We start from the raw sequence: 25,926 nt of genomic DNA, 5'->3' as shown, positions 1-25,926 counted from the left end.
TTTGACAGTAAAAATTAGTAAAAAAATCTCACAGAAGTAACTTTAGGCTGTTGAAATCCATAGCGTGCTACGTCCTTTTCATTGTTTTAGAATACTTTCATGTGTTCATCCTGTATTATTTCTTTTTTAAAGTTTTAAAATTTTTTTTAATTTTTTTATTTTTGAGAGCCAGAGAGAGTGCGAGCAGGGAAGGGTCAGAGAGAGAGAGAGATACAGAATCCGAAGACAGGCTCCAGGCTCTAAGCTAGCTGTCAGCAACAGAGCCTGACGCGGGGCTCAAACCCATGACCTGTGAGATCATAATCTGAGCTGAAGTCGGATGCTTAACCGACTGAGCCACCCAGGCGACCCCATCCTGTATTATTTCTAGGCAGGGACTTTATAACTCAGAAGTGATAGTAAAAGCAGCACAAAGAGGGGGAGTTTTATGTATTTTGGGTTAATAATTGATAAAACTCTTAGAAATTTATTTTATTAAAATTTTTTAAGTTTATTTTTGAGAGAGAGGACAGAGTTTGAGAAGAGGGGGGTCAGAGAGAGAAAGGGAGACACAGAATCTGAAGCAGGCTCCAGGCTCTGAGCTGTCAGCACCGACCCGGATGTGGGGCTCAAACTCGTGAACTGTGAGATCATGACCTAAGCCAAAGTCGGATGCTTAACCAACTGAGCCACTCAGGCACTCCAAAACTCTTAGAAAGTTAAAATAATGGTTTCAGATCAAGGCCATAAAAAGTTGATTTTTTTTCTTTTGTTTTACTGATCATGGGACAGGACCAGTAACTCAGTGATGAATCTTGTGCATTTCAAATATCATAAATGAAACTATAGGTTATAAATCATTCAGGCTTTCTAAAGTCCAAATGAGAGGAAAATGTATGAATAAACCTTTGGGGTTGATAGTCATAGGTAATTATTTTGAATGAACAATATTTGATATGTGTTAATTTCATCAGAAAGTTTCATTTTTAGATGTAAATGCATTTTAACCAAGAGTTTCTGGATTTGCCCTTGATTTGCTAAGATAAGAGATGAATATCTAAGTATTGGTTAAGCTCTGTGTTACCTTCTTTTTAGTGGTTATCCATATATTCCTTGTTCTCTGCTCCAGCAACATATTAAGTGTTAGCTAGAAAAGGTGCATTTAATTTTAGCTATTTGGTTAGTTTTTCTGAACATTTGTTCTTTGCAGACTGAGAGAGACAGATGGATTTGAATCCTAAAGTGGAGTCTTTTGATTTAGTAAAAGAAATAACCAGTAAAGTGATAGACACGGTTTCCAGGCAGTTTTAATTAGTCAGGCACAGCTGTGAGCAGGAATTGACGAGAAGGGCAAGATTCAGCACAAAAGACATAGCATTTCTCATGTTTCTTAGGAGAATTCTTGGTGGTCAGCCATGGTCATTGGTAATTTTTATTGAGTAGTCACTGGGTGCGTATTCACGTTTAAGCCCAACATAGCGGACGGTTACCAGCTGGGGTTTAGAATTAATCCCTGATCTTATAATCAGAGTTTGAATGACTCTGATTTCAGCTTTCTTGTTGATGTTGATCAAAGGAAAATGAGGTCAGGAGTCTCAGATAGAGGTGCTGACCTGACCCTGTGTTTGGAGGCGGTGCCTCATTATATCTACTGCTTTCTGTTGTTTTGTTTTGTTGGGGGGGAGGGGAGATGTCTGTGTACTACTAGGGAGCATTGTTAGTCATTTGTTCATTCAGTAAATATTTATTGAGTGCCTATTATGTGCCAGAGTATGTGCATGGGATACACACTAGGGCAACAGAATAGACAGAGTTGTAAACTAAATTGATGGAGTTTGAATAAATTTGAGAAAGATTTTTTTTTAATTTCAGATAATATTAACTAATGCTATTGAGTGCTTACTGCATGCCAGGTGCTGTATTCTGTGCCTTATTTCTGGAGAGAGAATTCAAAATGCACTGAGATTTGGGGGTAGAAGATAGGAATGAGTCTAAGTCTACAATCTATCAGAATTCTTTGGGTACATATAATCATCTGTAAAACTGGTATTTTAAATGAGCATATGATTAGAATCCCTTCTGTGCACAGTTCTGAGGGTCAGCAAATTTTGCCAACTGAGACTTTCTGTGTCCCTTTTGGGAGAGTTCACGGGCACACTTAATGTCCAGTGGCAGGAGTTAGGCTGATTGCATGTGCTCAAATCAAGTGTTCCTGTAGAGCAGGGGTCCTCATCTTGGTCAGGTGATTCTCAGGTGTGGGCCTTCCCTATGTATTGTGGGGTATTGTGAGATATTGTGGGATATTAAGCAGCCGCCAGATACCAGTAGTACCTCTATACTTAGAACAACCAAAAATGTGTTTAGGCAGTGCTGGATGTCCCCTAGGAGGCGGCCTTGATGCAGCCCACCTCCCTCCCCTCCCTTAAGTCTCTGCTCTAGGCCTTCGGTTCCCTAAACAATCAGCAGCTCCTTCCAGAGGCAGGAAGATGGCATCACCCAGAGCTTAGTCTGTGTATCAGTTCACACTGCTCCTAAAAATGTGAAGCACTTGGGCTCTTCACACCTTCTACCGGCAGCACTTCCGTTAGTCAATGATGCCATCTCTAGGGAAACGGCTAAGTGTTTATCAGCAGTGGGGATGGTGATCTTGGTCTGCTTCTCAGGGCTGGAATAATAAGGAATTACAACATTTTTTATTAAATATATAAAACATTTATTTTGGGTAGGGCTGTTGAATATATAAATAAAAAATTTTACAAAAATGTTGTTCTGTGATCTCGCCACTCAAGAAATGGGTCTATGCTGGTACCTTTAAAGTGCCCTGCATGCTCTACAGTTCAGCCCTCCCTCCCTCCCACAGGGGAGGCCACTAACCTGAAGTCTGTGTGTTTTCTTTTTCTTTTCTTCTTTTTTTTTGAAGTCCACATAACCTCCAGATTTTTTTAAATAATTTTTTTAACGTTTTTATTTATTTTTGAGAGAGAGACAGCATGAGAAGGGGAGGGTCAGAGAGAGAGGGAGACACAGAATCCGAAACAGGCTCCAGGCTCTGAGCTGTCAGCAGAGAGCCCGACCCGGGGCTCAAACCCACAAACCATGAGATCATGACCTGAGCCGAGGTTGGCCGCCCAACCGACTAAGCCATCCAGGCGCCCCCATAACCTCAGATTTTATTGGTTTCATAGTATAACAAAATAGGAAGCTTAGAACTGGATCAGTTGGCCCTTCGCCTTCTCTCCTCCCAGGTCAGACGGCTTGCATTCTCTTGGCCTTGCTGCTGGGCTCGGGACACGCTTCTCCACCGTTTTAGCCTTTCTCTGGAAGATGGGCTCACTGTGCCCACTGCAGCCACTCTGCTCCCTGTCGTAACGCCGCTTTCCCTGGGGGTGAAGAGACTCTTTGCCTCTCTTGTATTGTGTCCCTTTGTGAGGCTGGCGCCCGCCGCACTTACACAAAGTCCAGTGGGTTTTAGGACCCATTCATCATGTTTGTGACAGTGCTATCAGCATTGTCTTTTGCTTTGCTCTCTTTCTTTTTTTTTTAAATTCTTAATGTGCATTTATTTATTTTTTTGAGACAGAGATGGAGCATAAGTTGGGGAGGGGCAGAGACAGGGAGACACAAAATCCGAGGCAGGCTCCAGGCTCCGAGCTGTCAGCACAGAGCCCGACATGGGCCTTGAACTCACGAACCCTGAGATCATGACTTGAGCTGAAGTCGGATACTAAACCGACTGAACCACCCAGGTGTCCTTGTCTTTTGCTTTTCTTTATTGTTTTATCATAGGTAACATGATCCTAAACATTATAGACTGAGTTTTTTGTGTTTTAAGACCTTATAAATGCAGTTTTCATATGTATGTTTTTTGGTGGCTTTTTTCTCGGCTTCACATGTATTATAAGAGTCTTCTATGTTGATGTGTGTAGCTCTACTTCTTTGTATTTTTTAAAAAATATTTTTATTTATTTCTAGGAGACAGAGAGAGAGAGAGACAGTGTGAGCAGGGGAGGGTCAGAGAAAGAGGGAGTCACAGACTGAAACAGGCTCCAGGCTCTGAGCTGGCAGTCAGCACAGAGTCCGATGCGGGGCTCGAACCCACGAACCGTGAGATCATGACCTAAGCGAAAGTCGGACGCTTAACCGACTAAGCCACCCAGGCACCCCTCTACTTCTTTGTATTTCTACCACTGCCTAATTTGATATTACTGTGTATCTGTTCTCTTGTTGATGGATATTTAAGGTTTTTTTTCCCCCCATTTTGTGGCTGTGAATATTCTCATACTTGTCATCTGGTGTTGATGTGAAGCGCGTCGGAGGTGGATTGCTGGGTTGGAGGCTGTATGCACATAGTAGGCTGGACCATAGTCTTCGAAGGAGGCTTATCCCGGGCACCTGTAAATGTCATCTCATATGGGGAGAGGCTCTCTGCAGACGTCATTACGTTAAGGATTTTGAGCGGGGCAGCTGATCCTAGATTTTCAGGTGGGCTCCCATTGCAGTCACAAGCATCCACGTGAGAGGAGAGGCCACGGGAGATCGCACAGGGAATAAAAAGAGACCAGGTGCCCCTAGAGGGGGTGGTGTGGCCACAGCGAGCGACGCCGGCAGCCGCCCGAAGGTCGAAGAGCCAGGAAACGGATGCCCTGCTAGAGCCTCTCGAGGGACTGTAGCGCTGCTGGCACCTTGACTTTGGCCCAGGCCCGGGGGTAGTGAGTGTGGACTTCTGACCTCCAGAACTGTGAGTGGATAAATAGCTATTGTTTTAGGCCCCTGAGTTTGTAGTGATTTGTTAGCACAGCCTTGGGTAAACGAAGACCATGCGTTTTTAGTTTAACTGGATGATGCCAGTTGTTCTCGAAGGTGCTCCTGCTAATTAATATTCCCAGCAGAAGCGTCTAAGAATTCCTGTTGTTTCAACATTCTGGTCAGTACTCAGTACCACTGCATCTTACAGTGGGAGGTTTTACTGAGCAATTCTGTAAACCCTAGTACAATTTCCCACTCCCCCAAACCTCGTACACAAATTGAAAAATTAGTTTGGTGGTCCAAAACAAAAAACTGAGTACACTAATAAGGTAAAAATGTTGATGTTGCTGATAATGAAGTTGAGGGGTTTGGTTAAATTTCTAAATCTGCTGTAGATAATGTATTCTACCTATTATTTCTCTGGTCTCCTCTCCTAACCAGTAAGGATCTTCCGTGCACACTCTTCCTTCTTTAGAAAATAATCCAGTGATTCTTTGGCACTCCTTGCACGAACTGGCATACTCTTGAGTTTCTGTTTGGTTTGTTTCTATTTTTATTCGGTCTCCTATTACGAAATCTTTTTGGTGAAGCATGGATTGGTAAAATAGTATTTTGGAGGATGGGCAGTAACTATAACCTAGCTGCTCAATAAGCTAGTATATTCGTGCATATATTTTGCTTAAAATACTTTTTTAAAATGTGTATTTTTGAGAGAAAAAACATGAACAGGGGAGGGGCAGAGAGAGAGAGGGAGACACAGAATCTGGAGGAGGCTCCAGGCTCTGAGGGTCTCGAACTCACTGCAAGATCATGACTTGAGCCGACTGAGCCCCCACCCGGGTGCCCCGGTGCATGTATTTTGAAGGAACAGATGTTAGTCATCAATCCCAGAATACATATTACAACTTTGTTTCATGAAGTATGTTATTTGGTGATAAGCATATTGCTCATAGAAACAATAATTGTACCTTAGAGGTGAATTGCATTTGGCACTTTAAACATAATTGAAAAATGTATTTTCTCTTTTGATTAGTTTTCTGTTGTGTCTTAAAGGTAAGCATTTAAGCAGATGTGTTAGGAAAGTGAATTAATAGCTGTTTGTAAACAGTTTTGAGGGCCTGAAGGAAAACTTCCTATTAGCAAAATTAAGTGGTGAATTAAGGTGATTCAGGTAGATCCGTTTTAATGTTTTTTTAAAAAATTTATTTCCGAGAGAGAGAGCGAGCGAGAGCAGGGGAGGGTCAGATAGAGGGAGACACAGAATCTGAAACAGGCTCCAGGCTCTGAGCTGGCTGTCAGCATAGAGCCTGACGCAGGGCTCGAACCCACGAACCGTGAGATTGTGATTTGAGCCAAAGTCAGACGCTTAACCGACTAAGCCACCTAGGCACCCTGGTAGATCTGGTTTAAGAGATTCCTTGTTTGAATAGAGTTCTAGAGTGGGGAAAAAGAAATCTTTGTCATTTACAAGAACTGTAATAAAGGGCCATCTGGTTTCTTCTTGATTATGGCTAGTGATGGGCCTCTTACAACCTCTGTTTACCCTGTTTTAGTTTTGACAGTCTTTTTGTTTTGTTTATTTCATTAATCTCTACACCCCATGTGGGGCTCGAACTCATGACCCCAAGATCGAGAGTGCCATACTCTTCTGACTGAGCCAACCAGGCGCTCCTTCATAGCATTAAAAAAAAAAAAAACAGACCAAAAAACCAGGGGCATCTGGGTGGCTCATTTGGTTACACATCCCACTCTTCATTTCTGATCAGGTCATGATCTAACGGTGGGATTGAGCCCTGCGTCAGTCTCTGCATTGACATTGCAGAGTTCTTACCCTCCCTCCCTGTTCCTCCCCCTCAAAATAAACCTAAAACTTTACAAAACATTTGGAAGATTACAAAAAAAAAAAAAAAAAAAAAGAAATGCATAGTGGATCCCTGTATATCCATCACTAACTTGAACAGTTTTCAACTCCTGGCCAACCGTGTTTCATCTATAATTGCTGCCTGCTTGTCTCATTCCCATATTATTTTGAAGTAAATCCATGACCTATCACTTGTTAACATATTTTATTTCATGTGTACAATATAGTGATTCAACAATTCCATACATTACCTGGTGTTCATCACAACAGGTACACTCCCTAATCCCCGTCACCTAGTTCACCTATCCCCCCCATCCCCTACCCTGCTGGTAACCATCAGCTCTCTATAATTAAGAGTGTTTTCTTGATTTGTCTTTTATTTTTTCCCCTTTGCTCATTTGCTCTTTTTTTTTAAATGTTCATTTTTGAGAGAGAGTATGAGTGGGGGAGGGACAGAGAGAGAGAGAGGGAGACTCAGAATCCAAAGCAAATTGTAAGCTCCAAGCTGTCAGCACAGAGTCCAATGTGGGGCTCGAACCCATGAACAGTGAGACCATGATCTGAACCGAAGTCTGACACTTAACCGACTGAGCCACTCAGGTGCCCCTCGTTTGCTTTGTTCCTTAAATTCCACATATGAATGAAATAATACAGTATTTCTTTCTCTGACTTCTTTTGCTTAGCATTCTACTGTCTAGCTCTATCCATGTCCTTGCAAATGACAGGATTTCATTCTTTTTTTTTTTTTTTGGCTGACTAATAGTCCATTGTATATATACACCACATCTTTTTCCATCCATCAGTCGATGGACTCTTGGGCTGCTTCCATAATTTGGCCATTGCTAAATAATGCTGCCGTAAACATAGGGGTATCCTTTTGAATTATTGTTTTTGTACTCTTTGGGTAAATACCCTGTAGTGTGGTTGCTAGCTCATAGGACAGTTCAGGGCATACCCTAGACTTCTTAAAGTGGTCTTTGTAAGTGGATCCCAAGAATCCTTTTTTATTTTTTTATTTTTTTAAATGTTTGTTTATTTCTGAGAGAGAGAAACTGCAAGTGGGGAGTGAGGGTGCATAGGGAGAGGAAGACACAATCTGAAGCAGGCTCCAGGCTCTGAGCTGTCAGCACAGAGCCCGACGCGGGGCTTGAACTCACAAGCCGTGAGATCGTGACCTGAGCCGAAGTTGGACCCTTAACCGACTGAGTCACCCAGGCGCTCCCCACAAGAATCTTTTTTTTTTTTTTAAATATATCCAGGGATTGTGATCCACACTCTTCAGATGATTATCAAAGTTCTTTGCTATGCTGTGCATCCCAGTAACTTCCTTTCTCTGTTACCTCTGGAGCAGTGAAGTCTTCTCTTCCACCTGACAGCCCTTCAGTGTTATGAAGGCTGCTCCCTATTCTAACTCCTCCCTTGCAGGCCATGCATCCCTGCTTCCTTAACCATTTCTCATGTGACAAGATTGCCAGATTAGTCAAATCACCCTCTTCTGGACCCCTACTAGTCTGTTAATGACTTCTTAAAATGAGGTACCCTGAACTAAACAGGATCTTCCAGTTACAGTTTGACCATTGCAGAATATAAATGGGATTATTACCTCCCTTGCTCCTTGCCCTGGGATTCTAATGCATTTTAAGATTGCATTAGCATTTTTTAAACGGTGTTGGCTCAGATGAAGCACGTGTTCCATACCTCCCTTCCCCCACCCTCCAATGCTCCCAGCTTTTATCTAGTCCCATTTTCCTTCTTTCAGGGTAATCTGAAAAAATTCCCTTTCTTAGTGGTGATGTGGTCTGAAATAAGGACATCCTGACAATTGTTTAGCAGGTGCAACTTTTTTAGAGTGCTCCCTGAACATTTGTTTCCATCTTAACTGTGTAAATGGGGGCAGGTGTTGCCCTTTTACAGACGCAGAAATACAGACTGAGTGAGTTAAAAAATTTTATTTTTACATTTATTTATTATTGAGAGACCGAGACAGACAGAGTGAAAACAGGGGAGGGGCAGAGAGAGAAGGAGACCCAGAATCCGAAGTAGGCTCCAGGCTCTGAGCAAGCTGTCAGCAAGAGCCCGGCGCGGCTCGAACTCCAGAACTGTGAGATCATGACCTGAACTGAAGTCAGACGCTCAACTGACTGAGCCACCCAGGCACCCTCAGATTGAGTGAATTAAAGTAAAATACCTAAGGGGAAATTGTCATTTGCAGAGTCTGGGCTGAACCTCGTTTCCCTAACTCAGTAGGAAATCTTGGCTGTACATTGCTTTCACTGGTGGAGTTTAAAAAAAAAAAGAAAAAAAAAGCCTGGGTCCCATCCCCAGGTATTCTGAGTTAATCTGACTGGATTGGGGCTCACTCATTAGTATTGTTTTAAAACCTCTCACGGGGCGCCTGGGTGGCTCAGTCAGTTGTGCGTCCAACTTCGACACAGGTTGTGATCTCCTGGCTGGTGAGTTCGAGCCCTGCATCAGATTCTGTGCTGACAGCTCAGAGTCTGGAACCTGCTTTGGATTCTGTGTCTCCTTCTCTCTCTGCCCCTCCTCTGCTATCTCTCTCTCTGTGTCTGTCTCTTTCAAAAAAAAATTAAAAAACATTTTAAAAACTCTAAAAGCAATTTTAATGTGTGGCCAGAGTTGAGAACAACCCTAACTCATTTTCTGGTGTCCCCTCCTTTCATCACCTGGATTTTCTTCATCTGATTAAAAGGCTCTTCTGTGGAAGAGGAAGAGTCACTTTCCATTTCTCCAGAAGGCAGATTTATAAGTTCAACTGAACAAGGGTTACTCAGATGTACAGTGGGAATCAGATGTACATCCTACGAGGGGAATTCTTGGAATTTATGTATCTTCTCATTCATTAATTTAGCAAACATTTATGTGCCAGACACTGCTGCTAAGCTCTGGTACCAACGTGAATAAGATCAGATTTCCCCTGGGGTGCCAGGGTGGCTCAGTAGGTTAAGCGGCCGACTCTAGGTTTCTGCTCAAGCCCTGATCTCCCAGTTCATGAGTCTGAGCCCTGGAGAGCACAGAGCCTGCTTAGGATTCTCTCTCTTCCTCTTCTCTACCCCTCTTCTTCCCTCACCTGTGTATATGCTGCTCTCTGTCAAATTAATAAAAACTTAGTTTTCCCTTTTAGTACTCAGTTGAAAGAGGGGAGAGACTAAATAACCAACATAATAGTAGTGTGGTGTTACACACTGGAGTTACTTAATATCCTTTAATTTGTTACATTTTTATATTGAAAAACCAACAGTGATTTTTTTTCCCCCCTCTTACTAAAATATATATATGCTGAGTGTTTGGCTGTATCACAGTATGGTAGTCCCTTAAGTATGTGATGCAATCAGCTAACAAAGTTCACCTCTTCAGAGATTTTTCTTTAGTCCTAACAAGTGAATCATTGATCTGTTCCTGTTGAAATAGCAGATGCATTTTTCCTTCTAGTTCATAGCTGATCCTCTGATAGTGCTGTGTACTCAATACTGTGGACACACATGGAAGCTGATTCTGAGAAGGGGAAGAAAGAAAGAGTAAGGAAATCAGAAGTTTTCAAAAGTAGGTGGCAGAGCCGAACTTTGAAAGGTAGGATTTAGCCTGAACCGGGGTAAATGTTCAGGCAGTAAAAGCAGGGAGATGGAAAAAAAATAGGATCCTGGTCATGGGGAAATGACAAAAGATGAAAACTGGGCAGAGCCAGGTCAAGATAGACCTTTCATGCAAGAGGAATTGGAACCATGATTCCTTAGATACTGCGTGCTCACCATTCCTTTTTTCTTTACTTTTTTTTTTTTTTTTTCCATTTCTTTATCTCTATCCCTAACATGGGCCTCAAACTTCTGACCCTGAGAGCTGCATGCTCTTCTGACTGAGCCAGCCGGGCGCCCCAGGTCCTCGCAGTTCTGACCGTCCTGACATCAACAGCAGGAGCGTGAAGATGTGGGAAAAATCCCTGGAGCAAGTTTTACAGGGCTGCTCCAAAGCCGAACAATCTGGAAACCAGTCCGGGGCCATTCTAGTTCTGGCACCCAGCTAGAGGCTAAAGCTTCTAAATTAAGGCATGAAATTTAATCATGTTATCAGTTAAAGACCATTTTTAAAAATCGATGTTGAAGGGCTCCTGGGTGGCTCCGTCAGTTAAGCGTCTGACTTTGGCTCAGGTCATTATCTCCGTGGGTTCAAGCCCCGGATTGGGCCCTGTGCTGACAGCTCAGAGCCTAGAGGCTACTTCAGATTCTGTGTCTCTCTCTCTTTCTGCCCACCCCCTTGCTGTGCTCTGTCTCTCTCTGTCTCAAAAATACATAAACGTTAATAAATATTTTAACAGGTTGAAAGAACTTGAATGAACATGTATTTCCAGGATTGGAAAAGGATAGGCAAATTTGGGGCCTAATTTAATTGATAAGTGATCCACTCTTGATTTAGTCTTTCATAGTAGACCTAGAATTCCATCCTTTCATTCACAGTTCATTGACTTGGTTCACTTGAGATCTTCTGTTCTGTGAATTGCTGTATGCAATTATGCGATTCAATGTGGCCATGATTGCCATCTTCATAATGGAAAAACAGAAAAACTTACAGAAGCGTTTAAAAATTCACCATAACATTTGAGAGGGTTTCTCTATTCTGTAGCCTTTCCTGAAAAGTGTTGTGTTGAGTTTGCAAATCCGGCCAGTTGATCTGCTTTGAAATAATAACCCAGGTAGAAAGTTCTTTTATGCGGACGGCTACATGTAATGAATTGGTTAACGTAGTAGATCAGGGAGTATAGTAATTCATCTGTTTGGAGCTTGAGTGATCCTGAGTTTCAGTGTATGTGCCGCCGAGGCGGGCACAGTTCTGAGTTTTAAATATCCTTTCTTCTGGGAGAGTGAAAGGTTTTATCGTTCACTCATAGCTCCCAATGTCTACAGTGTCTTCCCTGTCCCGCTACTCAGTCTTCCCTCCTAACCAGGAATCTAACCATCCCTACCTAATTTGCTGCCAAGTGCAACAGATGGAACTAGTTAGCTGATTTAAGGACCGCATATTCTGTAGTTCTCAGGATTCTTTTTTGTCAGATGTCCCCCCAATTTTAAATGTATCAGTCGTCACCATTTGTTTGACTACCAGTTAGAGATCGCATTTGCTTTAGAAAAATCGCCCCTGTAGTTATGATTGCTTAAATATGAGCTCTTTAACTTAACACTGTTTTTAAAAAGTTTTTAATGTTTATTTTGAGAGAGAGAGAGAGAGAGCATGAGCATGGGAGGGACAGAGGGAGACCCAGAATCCAAAGCAGGCTCCAAGCTCTGAGCTGTTAGCACAGAGCCTGACGTGGGCCTCAAACTCATGAACCATGAGATCATGGTTTGAGCCAAAGTCGGATGCTTAACTGACTGACCCACCCAGGTGCCCCTGTTTTGTTTTTTTTTTTTTTTTCTGTCTCTTTTTTTTAAATAGAGAAAAATCCATGTGTCTATTACCACAAATACTAATGACATTTCAAATTGAACAACTGTTTTACAAAGCCCTAATTGTAGGGCATATATAATTCTTAATTTTTTTAACGTTTATTTGTTTTTGAGACCGAGACAGATTGTGAGTGGGGGGGAAAAGCAGAAAGAGGGAGACAGAATCGGAAGCAGGCTTCAGGCTCCTAGCTGTCAGCATGGAGCCGGACACGGGGCTTGAACCCACGAACCATGAGATCATGCCTTGAGCCGAAGTCGGAGGTTCAACCGACTGAGCCACCCAGGTGCCCCTTAATTGTTTTTTTGAGTAATGTCTGGACTCAACGTGGGGCTTCAGCTCACAACCCTGAGATCAAGAGTTGTATGCTCTACCACTGAGCAAGCCAGGTGCCCCTAACTTACTTTACTATCTTGATTTACTGAAGATTAATTCCTATTTTCTTTCTTTCTTTCTTAAGATTTTATTTTTAAGTCATCTCTACACCCAGTGTGGGGCTCAAACTCAAAACCCTCAAATTGAGTTGCATGTTGTCACGACCAAACCAGCCAGCCAGCTACCCCCTAACGCTTCCCATTTAGTTGTTGAGATTGCTTCTACTTTTTCTACTCTAATAAAACTGCAGTGAACATGTCTGTACATCTATTTCTGGAATTTTTTTTAGGATAAATTCTTAGAAATGGGATTACTTCCCATTTCTTTCAGAGGTAGGCTCTAATCTTTTAATTTCTTGACCCTTTTTAGAAACTTACATCCCTATTCTGAACAGTGAAGTAGATGGATATTGATATTTACTTTTAAGGGAATACAGTAGTTCATGCCCTAATCTTTTCTGTTAATTATTGGCTTAGTTAACTTCTTTATATATAACATGATCTACTACTTTAAAAACCTCTCTGTGCTTTTTCTTACCACAATTACTTGAAATGCATGTTGGCATTTCGTATTTCATTCACGTCATGGCTGGCAGGTATATGTTCTTGTATTTTTCCACGTGGGAAATGGAAAGAAATTGACTGAAGTGAGCTGATCCTCTGTAATTGCTCTTAGGTCAAATATGAGAGTTTTGTTCAAAGCCAGATTTGGCTGGCAAATCCTACCCTCTGTTAGACTTTCTGGAATGATTGTTGTTGTCTTAGCTTAAAGTTGTATGTCACATATGATTAAAAAACAAACATTAAGGCTACAAGTTACTTTGAAAGTCATTCCTTTCATTGGGTGACTTCATTATCCCCAAAGTACAGTTAGTGACCCTTCCTTCTTTTTTTTTTTTTTATTTATTTATTTTTAAATGCTTTATTTATTTCTAGGAGAGAGAGAGAGAGACAGCATGAGCAGGGGAGGGTCAGAGAGAGAGGCAGTCACAGACTGAAACAGGCTCCAGGCTCTGAGCTGGCAGTCAGCACAGAGCCCGACGCGGGGCTCGAACCCACGAACCGCGAGATCATGACCTAAGCGAAAGTCGGACGCCTAACCGACTAAGCCACCCAGGCGCCCCCCCTTCCTTCTGATTAAGGATGACGGGGATCTTCCCTGTTCCTTAAATAGCTTTCCTGCTTTTTAAAGAGAAAAGTATTCCTTTTCTAATGACCTTCTGGTCTTCTGTCTACTTCAAGAGCAGTTACTGAGAGCAGTGGTTTTATAGCAGGATCTGAGACCAATTATTTAATATTCATAAGTACCAGAATAGATCCTTCATGGCGACTTACTAAAACTCAGAGGTATGAGGTCTTGGATGAGCTGATGTTTGGCCATGACCTTCAAACTTAGAATTCTGAAAAACGGCCATGTAGCGCACAGTTCTTAGTTTTCATAAGGGGCCATTGGAATGGACCGTGCTGAGTAGTCTAATGGATTTCTGAAAGCATAGTGTGCTTTAGATACTGCTAAATCAATAAACATAAGTCACTTAAGTGTGTATATTATATAATATTTGGTTAATTATAACTCAGATCCTTTCAGAATATTTGTCTTTCAAGTGGAATGCCAAAATATAACCGAAATACTTACAAAAATAGAATCAAAAGTGCAGAAGTATATTAGAGTTTTTTTTCAGCTAGTCTTAATATTTGGAGTTAGCTATAGATTACTGTCATAAATATCATTTTATGAACCATGAAATTTCACATTTTAGAACCGCTTATGTTTTTAAGATTGATAATAAAAAATAGCTGAATTTAATGTTACTAAGTTCTTCGATTCTTGAGTAATAAAAGCCTATATTGAATTTTTTTTAACAGTTGCCTCATATAACTTAAGTAGCTGGTCAGTGTACCATAAATAAAAAATGTATATGGAACACATGTATTTTATATCAAAGAGTTGTACTGAGTGGAAATTACAAAACCAGTATTAGAAAGCTTTTTAAAAATACAACAAAATTTGTTTTAGAGGTTCATAGCTGGGAAGACAAATTTAAAGTTTGATTTTTTTTTTTTTGGTAAAATTTTTAATGTCTTTTTTATTAGAGAGAGAGGGAGAGCAAGAGCATGAGCAGGTGAGGGTCAGAGAGAGAGGGAGATACAGAATCCAAAATAGGCTCCAGGCTCTGAGCTGGGTGTCCGCATAGAGCCCGACGCGGGGCTCGAACCATGAGATCATGACCTGAGCCAAAGCCGGACACTTAACCGACTGAGTCACCCAGGCGCCTCAGTTGTTGTTGTTTTAACAACATTGAAAAATACCTTGGGAAATACAAATCAAAACCACACTGAGATACCACCTCACGCCAGTCAGAGTGGCTAAAATGAGCAAATCAGAACTCTAGATGCTGGCGAGGATGTGGAGAAATGGGCACCCTCCTGCACTGTTGGTGGGAATGTAAACTGGTACAGCCCCTCTGGAAAACAGTGTGGAGGTTCCTCAGGAAAATAACAGTAGAACTCCCCTATAACCCAGCAATAGCACTGCTAGGAATTTACCCAAGGGATACAGAAATGCTGATGCATAGGAGCACATGTACCCCAGTGTTCATAGCAGCACTCTCCACAATAGCTAAAACATGGAAAGAGCCTAAGTGTCCATCAACGGACAAATGGATCAAGAAGATGTGGTTTATCTGTACGATGGAATACTACATGGCAATGAGAAAGAATGAAATCTGGCCATGTCTAGCAACATGGATGGACCTTGAGGGTGTTATGCTGAGTGAAGTAAGTCAGGCAGAGAAGGACAAATATCATATGTTTGCACGTATAGGAGGATTAGGAGGAACTTAACTGAGGACCAAGGGGGAGAAGNCGTATAGGAGGATTAGGAGGAACTTAACTGAGGACCAAGGGGGAGAAGAAGGGGGGAAATGGTGGGGGAAAGGGAGAGAGGCAAACCATGAGAGACTCTTGAATGCTGAGAACAAACTGAGGACTGATGGATGGGGGGAGAGGGGAGAGATGGGCATGGAGGGCACTTGTGGGGATGAGCACTGGGTGTTATATGGAAACCAACTTGACAATAAACTATTTGTAAAAAAAAAAAAATTTCTATTTTCTATGACAAAAAAAGAAAAAGAAAAATACCTTGGTCTTTGGTTATTGATTCTATTTTATTTTTTTACATCTATTTATTTTGTGAGATCATGCAGGGGTGCAAGCCAGGGAGGGGCAGAGACAGAGAATCCCAAGCAGGCTCCACGCTGTCAGCACAGATTCCCGACTTGGGGCTCAGTCTCACACGACATGACTTAAGATGAAATCAAGAGTGGAATGCTTAATCGACTGAGCCACCTAGGCACCCCTCACTGTTGTTTTTAATGGTGGAGGTTGGTTACTGATTTTTGACGGAATTTCTTGAAATGAAGAAAAAAGGGAGGCCAGGCTACCTTCCTTGGATATTTACAGCTTCAAGGTAGATGGTTGCCCTTGAAATATGATCCTATTTTTAAGGTGCTTGAGTTACCTTATCTGCCATGTGAAAAATAATCAAAAGGGTGATTTGTGTTTGAACCCAGACAAAAGGTAGGAAAATAGTTTGGTATGACTTGATGGTAAAAGACCTTGAATCATTATTTGTTTGATCCTGTTGGATTAAAAACGAAAAGTGGTTCTAGTTCGTAATTTTAATGTGGCCTGCAATACAGCTTTCCCAGTAAAACATAGTTAAATACAGATATAGCCTGGTTGGAATTGTTTTTCCTTTAAAAATTATCGTATAGTTAAATTGACCTTTTCAGGAGGTATACTGTTGTATGAATTTTAACACCTGTATAGATTCACATCACCACCACCACTACCAGGATACAGAACACTTCGTTCATTCCAGAAAACTTCTTCATACTATTCCTATATAATCATACCCTGCCTGTTCTCCTAATCTCTGGCAATCACTGATCTCTTCTCCATCACGATAGTTCTGTTTTTTCCAGAAAGTCATGTAAACGGAATCCAACAGATGCAACCTTTGGAATTGGCTGCTTGCACTCAGCAAAACGCCATTGAGATTCATTGAAGTTGTATGTATCAGTAGTTCTTTTTATTGCTATGTCGGTTGAAATTTTATTTTTTTAAAAACTTACTTAGAGTGAGACAGTGAGTAAGCAAGCAGGGGAGGGGCAGAGAGAGCAGGAGAGAGAATCCCAAGCAGGCTATGCACTGTTAGCACAGAGCCCCACGCAGGGCTTGAACTCACGAACCTTGAGATCCTGACCTGAGCCAAAACCAAAACTTGGATGCTTTATCAACTGAGCCACCCAAGTGTCCCCTGTTGGTTGAAATTTTACGTCATTTGGATCCTATTCATGATCCGATAGGCAGGCACTGAAGTTCAAATTGCTTACCTTTTTATTAAACTATGAACTTTTTTTCAAATGTATGAAATACATTAAAAATTTTTTTTTTACATTTATTTATTTTTGAGAGAGAGAGAGAGAGAGAGAGAGAGAGAATCCGAAGCAGGCTCCAGGCTCTGAGCTGTCAGCACAGAGACCGATGTGAGGCTCAAACCCATGAACTGTGAGATCATGACCTGAACTGAAGTCGGACGCTCAACCGACTGAGCCACCCAGGGGCCGCTGATAGAGATTTTTCGAATTGGAATTTTTTATTTATAGGTGGGCTCCACACCCAGTGTGGGGCTTAAACTCCCAACCTGGTGATCAAATCACACGCTCTATTGACTGAGCAAGCCAGGTGCCCCGGAATGTGTTTTTTTTGTTTTTATTATTTTTTTTAATGTTTTTTATTTCCAGGAGAGAGAGAGAGAGACAGCGTGAGCAGGGGAGGGTCAGAGAGAGAGGGAGTCACAGACTCTGAAACAGGCTCCAGGCTCCGAGCTGGCAGTCAGCACAGAGCCCGACGCGGGGCTTGAACCCACGAACCGCGAGATCATGACCTAAGCGAAAGTTGGATGCTCAACCGACTAAGCCACCCCGGCGCCCCTGTTTTTTTTTGTTTTTAAACGGAACACTTCAGTGACTTGCATGTATGGCTAAGCAAGACAGTTACAGTGTTTACATTGTTCTGGAAGTTCTAATTATTTGGCTGTTTTTAAGGGCAACATTTGAAGTAATAAAAGTATTTTGCAAGTTTCTGAGAGAAATAAAGTGATCTATATAACCTTTTAAAATGTCAATGCCAGGGGCGCCTGGGTGGCTTAGTCGGTTAAGCGTCCGACTTTCGCTTAGGTCATGATCTCGCGGTTCGTGGGTTCGGGCCCCGCGTCGGGCTCCGTGCTGACTGCCAGCTCAGAGCCTGGAGCCTGTTTCAGTCTGTGACTGCCTCTCTCTCTGACCCTCCCCTGCTCACACTGTCTCTCTCTCTCTCCTAGAAATAAATAAAAAAATAAATAAAAAAATAAAATAAAATGTCAATGCCAATGACCAAATGGTGTTTTTTGCTTTATTTCCAACCTCTTCCCAGCCTGACTTTTTTGGTCAACCGAGAACCAAATTCCTCTGACACCTGATACTCTGTTTTAATGTGTTTGCTCCTGGAGTGTCCTCCTTTGTTGATTACAGTAGTTTCGTCACTTTAACCTAGTTGAATTTATATGCATAAACTTTTGGCATCATGAAGTTAGTTTAATTCTTCATTTTTATTTTTTTAATTTATTTTATATGTTTTATTTATTGCTAGGAGAGAGAGAGAGAGAGACAGCGTGAGCAGGGGAGGGTCAGAGAGAGGGAGTCACAGACTGAAACAGGCTCCAGGCTCCGAGCTGGCAGTCAGCACAGAGCCCGACGCGGGGCTCGAACCCACGAATCGCGAGATCATGACCTAAGCGAAAGTCGGACACTTAACTGACTAAGCCACCCAGGCGCCCCTAATTCTTCATTTTTAAAAGGAAATGGTTATTTGAGAGTAAGAGAGCACATGTGTGCGTGCGAGCCTGGGAGAGGCAGAGACAGTCTCAAGCTGGCACTGTTAGTGCCATGAGATCATGAGATCTTGACCTGAGCTGAAATCAAGAGTTGGTTGCTTTACCAAGTGAGCCAACCAACTGCCCCTATTTCTTTCTTTCTTTTTTTTTTTTAACTTTTTAGTGTGTATTTACTTTTGAGAGAGAGAGAGCGCGAGAGTAAGTGCTCGCGGGTGAGGGTCAGAGAGAGAGGGAAATACAGGATCTGAAGCAGGCTCCAGGCTCTGAGCTGTCAGCACAGAGCCCAGCACGGGGCTCAAACCCATGAACTTCAAGATTATGACGTGAGCCAAAGTTGGACACTTAACTGAGCTACCCAGGTGCCCCTTAATTCTCTATCGTGATAGCTGGTTCCTTTCTTAGTTGATTGAGGATTTAATGGTTTTATTTCCCTAGTTGCTGAGAATCTAGAGGAGGTCTCCTGGTAATTAATTGTATGTTTTGGCAAGAAAATAGTGATTCCTCGGTCAGTAGGAACTGAATAAATCTATACCATGTCACCGACTGAAATAATGGATTAACTGTAGTAAAAATGGAGTGTTCTTCAAAATAAAAACTGTCCATTATTAGGTGTATTCGATTTTGAAGATAAAACTTTGTTCTTGATTTCACTTACAATCCACCTGGTAACTGGAGTCAGCGAAATGCGTTGTATATAACTCCAGAGCATTTCCGAAAGATTCGTACCTCCATTTTCTAAAATAAATTACTTGAACGCATTTCTGACTTCCACACTTCACTATTTTCATGATTTGGGTTCTTTGAATTAGGTCTGATAATTCCTTTTAATTGGAGCACTAGCGGAACCGGCCCAAGGTCGTGGTGGAGGAGGGGAGGGGAATCTCCATCAGCAAACTCCTGGCTCTACGGCACATCTTTTCCCATTCGGCTGCAATTAAGAGGATTGATGTGGACTAATTTTAGACCCCATCGGCCAGACTCGCTTCCGTCGGTGGAAGCGGCGGAGGGGGAACCACGCATCCGAACTTCTTTATTGTCTGTTCCCTTAGATCTTGACGTTTGAGACCAAGAACCCGACGGAGCTGGCCGAGCGGCTGCGCTCGGTGTGCGGCAACCAGAGCAACGCGTACGCGCGGCTGCTGGAGTACCGGCTGAACGCGCTGCGCGGCCTGTGGAACGCGCAGCGCCAGCTCGCCCTGGAGGAGCAGCACGAGCGCGAGAGCTCGGGCGACGAGGAGACGCTGGCGCTGCTCAAGCGCCAGGGCCTGCTGCAGCAGCCCGAGCAGGCGCCCTTCACGTCCCGCATGGGGCTCCTGCTGGTCTTCCCCCTCATCCAGTCCCAGAGCAGGACGGACCCCTCCCTCTGTAACATCACTGCCGAGGTGCTATTGAACTGCCTTCGCGACTGCCAGCCCTTGAGCCTGACCAAGGAGCCCGCCGACTGTCTCAATGGCATCGAGACCCTGCTGTGCTCCTGGCTGGAGGACGCCCCCGACCCGGGCCGGCACGTCCCACACAAGCAAAGGGAGAACGCTGCCGCTGCCCTGGTGGCTTTAGCGTGTGCCAGGTAAGGGCAGGCCCAGTGAACCCCTGACCGCTGCTGCCGGGGTGGGGGGGCGGTGGGGGGAAGAGGGCAGGCCTGTTTGATGAAGTCTTCGCATCCGGTAGGCCTTCTTGGGCGGCAGCATTGAATTTCACAGCCTTGACCGTGCAGGAGATGCTTTCACCAAAACTGGGCGCCAGGAACCCCAGCTGGAAGCTAAGTTCCAGCGTTTGCCGTCTGTGCTCCCGAGATAAAGCTGAGCAGCTGGAAATGGAGAGCCAAGCCTGCCGCTATCTACTCGCCCCCTCCGCCGTTAGTGCTTCAGGTGCAGCAGTTGGTGGTGGCATAGCTGTATCTCTCCCAGGAGGACGGTCAGAAAACTTGTAGAGCCCCTAATTTTGTTTTTCTCCACGGGTGTGTGTAAGGAGCGTATCAGCAAGTGAGTGGATGATTAGCACGACTCCCACAGATTTGATCACAAATTGTATTTCTGGACCCAGATGCTTGCCTCCGTTAATTTAATGGAAAGATCTCTCTGCATATGTCTAGATTTAATAGTGTGCCATCCTTTGTGTATAAGCTGATGTTACTGATTTCCTATCCATAGGAAATGTGCTTGGAGTGACTTTTCCAGGGAGAGGATTTCTACTTTGTCCTGCCCAATAACGTCTATGTTCATGGGCACATATTTGTGAGAAAGAGGTCCTCTGCCCTTACTTTCTTCTAAGCTAGTTGTCTAGAGACCAGTTAGGACCATGGTCTGACAGATCAGTGTGAGGTTAAATAGTGAAACTAATCGGCCCCTCTCCCTTCAGAATTTTCTTTGAGTTCTCTTTCCGTTCTTTCCTGTTTATTTTTGAGAGGCAGTGACAGAGTGCGAGCAGGAGAGGGGCAGAGAGAGAGAGGGAGACACAGCTACTGTGACCGCTCTGAGCGGTCAGCACGGAGCCTGACGTGGGACTCGAACTCAGAAGCTGTGAGATCATGACCTGAGCTGAAGTTGGACACTGAACTGACTGAGCCACTCAGGCGCCCCTCTCTATTTTTTATTATTTTTCTAAAATAGTTTTTGAACACTTATTTTTGAGAAAAAGAACGTGAGCAGGGGAGGGGCAGAGAGAGAGAGGGGAGACCCAGAATCCAAAGTTCAGCTGTCAGCACGAGCCCGATGCGGGGCTCGAACCCACGAACTGTGAGATCATGACCTGAGCTGAAGTTGGACACTTAACCGACTGAGCCATCCAGGTGTCCCCCCCCCCCACTTTTTTTTTTTTTTTAAAGCAAAGTGTATGTGGAGTAAATTCTTGGAAGATTATGAAGTTCTTAGCTATAAGACTTCTCTTGTTTTTTATGGTTTCAAAGTTGACCTTCACATGGTTGAATCTCAGGCTTTTTTTTAAGGCAAGATTGCACCAGTATTTGTCAGTTTCTTTGCCCTGAGCAAAACTGTCTTAGCCTAGTTTTAGATGCCTGAAGACTGTAGATGATTGTGGAAATCCTAACATGAGCTTAATTCTGGAGACGTTACTGGGTGGTACTGAAATACATTTCCCTTGAAAAGCTTTATGTTGGATTAATTTATATTCTACATTTGTAGAAGATCATTTCCAAGCCCTAAATAGATTTATTATTAACACAGAAATCCCATTTAGAGAAAAAATACTTTTAGATAGAACTGTCTTCAGGCAGATTTAGAATGTTAGGAATAATCATCAACTCTTGAATTTTAATTAGGAATCATCAACTCCTGAATTTTAAACATTTTTTTTTTTAAGTTATTGAACACGGGGTCATAAAACTTCCTTTTTGTGCCCACATTCAATCTGATAGTTATTGAAATTACTTCCTGTGCTTGAGATTCCAAATTCCACTCAGAAATGTTGAAATGAATGTTTTCAGTTTCTTCTTGGGGTTTTTGGTGGTTTTTATTTTGAGGGAGCGAGGGCACAAGTGAGTGAGGGGCAGAGAGAGAGAGAATCAATCCCACAAGAGACAGAAATGGGGCTCACTTGGGATTTATGTTTTACCTAAAGCAGGGCTCAAACTCACAAACTCAGATCATGACCTGAGCTGAACTCTGATGCCTAACGACCGAGCCACCTAGGCGCCCTTGTGCTGTTTTTAACATGGTTCCTACATGGTATTGCCAATATTGCCCTCTTATTCTGGACTTTATTTACCTGAGAAGTCCTAAGCGTTTTAGTTGGGTTATCTACATTAATGAAGTTACGAGGGACGTAATTGAACTTCTGAGATCGATGCTTCCAAAGACCAAACATTTCAAAAATTATTTTGAAGATGTTTATTCGTTCAGCCAACTAACATTTATTGAACACCTTTGCCAGGAACTTTGCTAGGTTTTAGGAACATAGTGATTCATGGTTTCACGCCTCGCAGTTGAATGGACTCTGAGTGATTCACTTCGTAAATAATTATTGCTCACTTACCGTGTGCAAGGCGCTCTTCTAGGCAGTGGGGATCCAGCAGTGAGCTAGACAGTTGGTTCTTAAAATTGCAAAGTCGACATGCAGAAGCTAATTTCAGAGAGGGCTGTTCATTTGAAGGAAAACCTAGCAGGATGTTCTGATAGAGGCTGACTAAGTGGAGGTCCAACAGCATTCAGTAAAGACTGCAGGTAAGGCCTCCCTGAAGTGGAGCAGAGGCCGGGATGACGAGAAAGATCCAGCCAGTGGCCGAGTGTTGCGGTCAGGAGTAGCACTAAGTGGCACAACTCAGATGCTCTTTCTGTGCTTGGGGTAGCTGAGGGGGTAGCTGAGGGACCGCACCATAATCATCCGGAAGGCAGCGGGTGAGGAAAGGGTCAGGAGGAGAGGTTGGCATGGCTCTAATCACGGAGGGACTTCGGAGCCGAGGAACTAGTGATTCAGTCTGGCAGCTAGCAGTACCGTATAGCTGGTTTAATGGGCTTACATGTTCCAGTGTGCTTTTGCCCCTCTATTTTAACCTCCCTGCACCCCAGGGAGGGCTCCCTGCTGGAGACATGAAGAAGCAAAAATCCCTAGGAATTAAGTGACCGGGTTGAGATGGGGCAGTTTGTGAGTGGCCCGACTCCCAACTTGAGCGTTTAGCACTGGCTGCTGCCTTCCTGCTTTATATTCTATTGCTCTTTGGTTTTGATTCTTTGAACACCAGAAGTAGTGAAAGGGGCACTTAGGAGGACGACTCAAGCCTGCTCGGTCCGGTGTCAGGTATTCTGTTTCTTTTGGGGTTCAGGCATATAATACCTAGCAATTAAAGCTTTGGCTAAGAGAATAAGGCAGCGATCTGAAGTCGGCCTATCTGATACAGGTGATCATTTAGTTCCAGAAATGTTCTGTGGTGATTTATACTTGGGATCTGGCCAGGTAAGTCCTATGCATCTTAAAATCACCTTCTTTTAGATCCTGCTGACCATATTCTAGATTTCCCAGAGTCTTGAGCCTTGGGAACCAAAAGAAAATTGGATAGCGGTGAGCTCCATGAGTATTATAATCACATACTTCACAGCAAGGGAAGCAGAAGGAACACCTGAGCTCACAATCCGAATTATTTGAGGCCTGGCTGGCTCAGTTGGTAGAGCTTGTGACTCTTCTTTTCGAGGTCATGAGTTCAAGCCCCATGTTGGGGGCAGAGTTGACTTAATAATAAATTTTTAAAAATTATTTGAACATATTCCTTTTCAGGCATATTTAATGTGATGGGGAGATGTTATGTAAAATGATAAAGTTAAAGATATTTAAAAACTAAGCCTGAGGGTGCCTGGGTGGCTTAGTTGGTTAAGCGTCTGACTCTTGATTTTCCGCTCAGGTCAGGTCTCCTGGTTCATGAGATTGAGTCCTGCATCGGGCTTTGGGCTGACAGTGTGGAGCCTGCTTGGGATCCTCTCTCTCCCTCTCTCTGCCCCTCACCAGCTTCTGTTTCTCTCTCTTTCTGTGTCTCCCTCTCTCTTCCTGTCTCTTTCTCTCAAAATAAATGAATGAACTAAAAAATAAAAACTAAGGCTAGAAATACTATTAGGTTATTTATTAAATGTAACTGCCTTCTGTAAAATCTGTCTCCTAGGCTAAAGAAGGACTTGATGAAACTGTCCAAACATAATAGCCACACATTCTTTGTGTTTGAGCCTTCTGTTTTGAACTTTGTGTTGGGGGGAAAATTGTTTGCCTTTACAGATGCAAGGAGAACATCTTAATCGGCATAATTGGTGCCACTCATACAGTAACTTTCTGTATGAGCCAGGGGTAATCTGTAAGAATCGAGTATGTTTTGTACATGTCTTCCGATTGGTAGAAGCAGACATCTTTTGGAGAACCTTCTCACATGGTTAATAAAATTAACCTTCTTATTTGACTTTTAAGTTCTGATGATTTTCCTTTTTATTTTTAGGGGATCATTGAAGACTTTTGTTCATACGGTCCATCTATTACAGAAACAGACTGATCTGGGGTCCCTGCCTGTAGCTGATGTACTGTATAGGTAAGCTGTCACTTTGGATCCTTACCCTCTTCCTCCATAAGGGAGATTTGGACATAAAGTCTCTTTTAGTAAGTAGAGTGCTAAACTCCTTAATTAATGATTCATATTTTAAAATATCCTATACGTAAGAATTTTGTCTCCTCCTTCCTTCTTTGAAAGTGTTCCTAGAGTGTGTTGTTTTTCAGTTTTTACTTTGTTTTTAAACAATGTAATCACTTACAATGAATTTTTATAGATTTTAAGAGCTGTGAAGACATAAAAAAAAACTGAAAATCACTTATAATCTCATTACCCAAAGATAGCCACTACTAATGTTTTGGTATATGTGCCTCCCAATCCTTGCCCTAACTGCCCCCTCTACATATATGTAAAACCTATACGTTTTATACACAGCTGTACTTTAAAAAAATGTTTTTTAAAAATGTTTACTTATGGGGCGCCTGGGTAGCTTAGTCGGTTAAGCGTCCGACTTTCGCTTAGGTCATGATCTCACGGTTCGTGGGTTCGGGCCCTGCGTTGGGCTCTGTGCTGACTGCCAGCTCAGAGCCTGGAGCCTGTTTCAGTCTGTGACTCCCTCTCTCTCTGACCCTCCCTTGCTCACGCTGTCTTTCTCTCTCTCTCTCTCTCTCCTAGAAATAAAAAACATTAAAAAAAAAAATTTTTTTAAATGTTTACTTATTCTTGATAGAAGATGGGTGGGGGGGGTGTGGAGGGAAAGAGAGCAAGGGAGACACAGAATCTGAAGCAAGCTCCAGGCTCTGCGCTGTCTGCACAGAGCCTGACACAGGGCTCCAACTCACAGACCATGAGATCATGACCTGAGCTGAAGTCGGTCACCCGATTGACTGAGCCACCCAGGCGCCCCTATACACAGCTGTACTTTCATTATAACATTTCTGTAAGCCTGGATTTGTAGTTTGTAAATTTTAAAAAATGACTATTTTTTCCAGATACATATTTGTATAAAACTTTTTAAATTATCTGCTCTTTGAGATGACTTTCATTTTCTTGCTGAAATGGACAGTTTTCTTGTCTTTGATTCTCCCATCTCCCTGTTCATAGGCTGTTGCTTTTGGAAGGGGGGCCTGGCTCCCCCTCCTGTTTGCTCGGTGGCAAACACATAGTATCGTGGGGGTATGAAGACATGTTGCCTGCACCGGACAGCAACACTGGCTCCGGTTCTGAAAATAAAGGTAACGTAGGGGGTTTTGCCCCAGTGATTGGAATTAAGATGTGAAAAGAGTGGTCTTAGATCATTGTGGCAAATGATTTAGATAGAACTCTGTGTTCTCTTAATTAAAAGCGCTAGGATTCTATACAGTGTGTTCATTGTCTGCTTTATCAGTAAAAGTGTAAAAGCTGATACTCAGTGAGGTAAGAAAAGGGATAGGCCTTCATATCGCAAGGGAAAGGTATCATCCAAACACTTTAGCCGAGGAGCCATGAAGTACTTCAGTTAACTCCTGGGTATTTGAGTCTCAGCGTGGAAGCCTTAAACTGAATTTTCATGTCCACGAACAGAATATCAGATCTGGCTGCCTGAGCCTAATGCTGT

At 42.9% G+C, this 25,926-nt stretch overlaps 1 protein-coding gene across 3 annotated transcripts in view; it reads left to right on the top strand.

Annotated features, from left to right (window-relative positions):
- Positions 1–25,926, top strand: part of HECTD4 (HECT domain E3 ubiquitin protein ligase 4) — a 190,406-nt gene that overhangs the window by 38,247 nt on the left and 126,233 nt on the right. For all 3 annotated transcript variants that reach the window (XM_039229794.1, XM_039229724.1, XM_039229639.1), the window contains exons 2-4: positions 19,402–19,919; positions 24,282–24,371; positions 25,434–25,564. In XM_039229794.1, the coding sequence (XP_039085725.1) occupies positions 19,402–19,919; positions 24,282–24,371; positions 25,434–25,564 (739 nt within the window). The remainder of the gene's footprint in view (positions 1–19,401; positions 19,920–24,281; positions 24,372–25,433; positions 25,565–25,926) is intronic.

This window comes from Hyaena hyaena, unplaced genomic scaffold (assembly GCF_003009895.1).
Source record: "Hyaena hyaena isolate Hyena2069 unplaced genomic scaffold, ASM300989v1 scaffold_0, whole genome shotgun sequence".
Lineage (NCBI taxonomy): Eukaryota > Metazoa > Chordata > Mammalia > Carnivora > Hyaenidae > Hyaena > Hyaena hyaena.
This window is presented reverse-complemented; position numbering and strand designations above follow the sequence as displayed.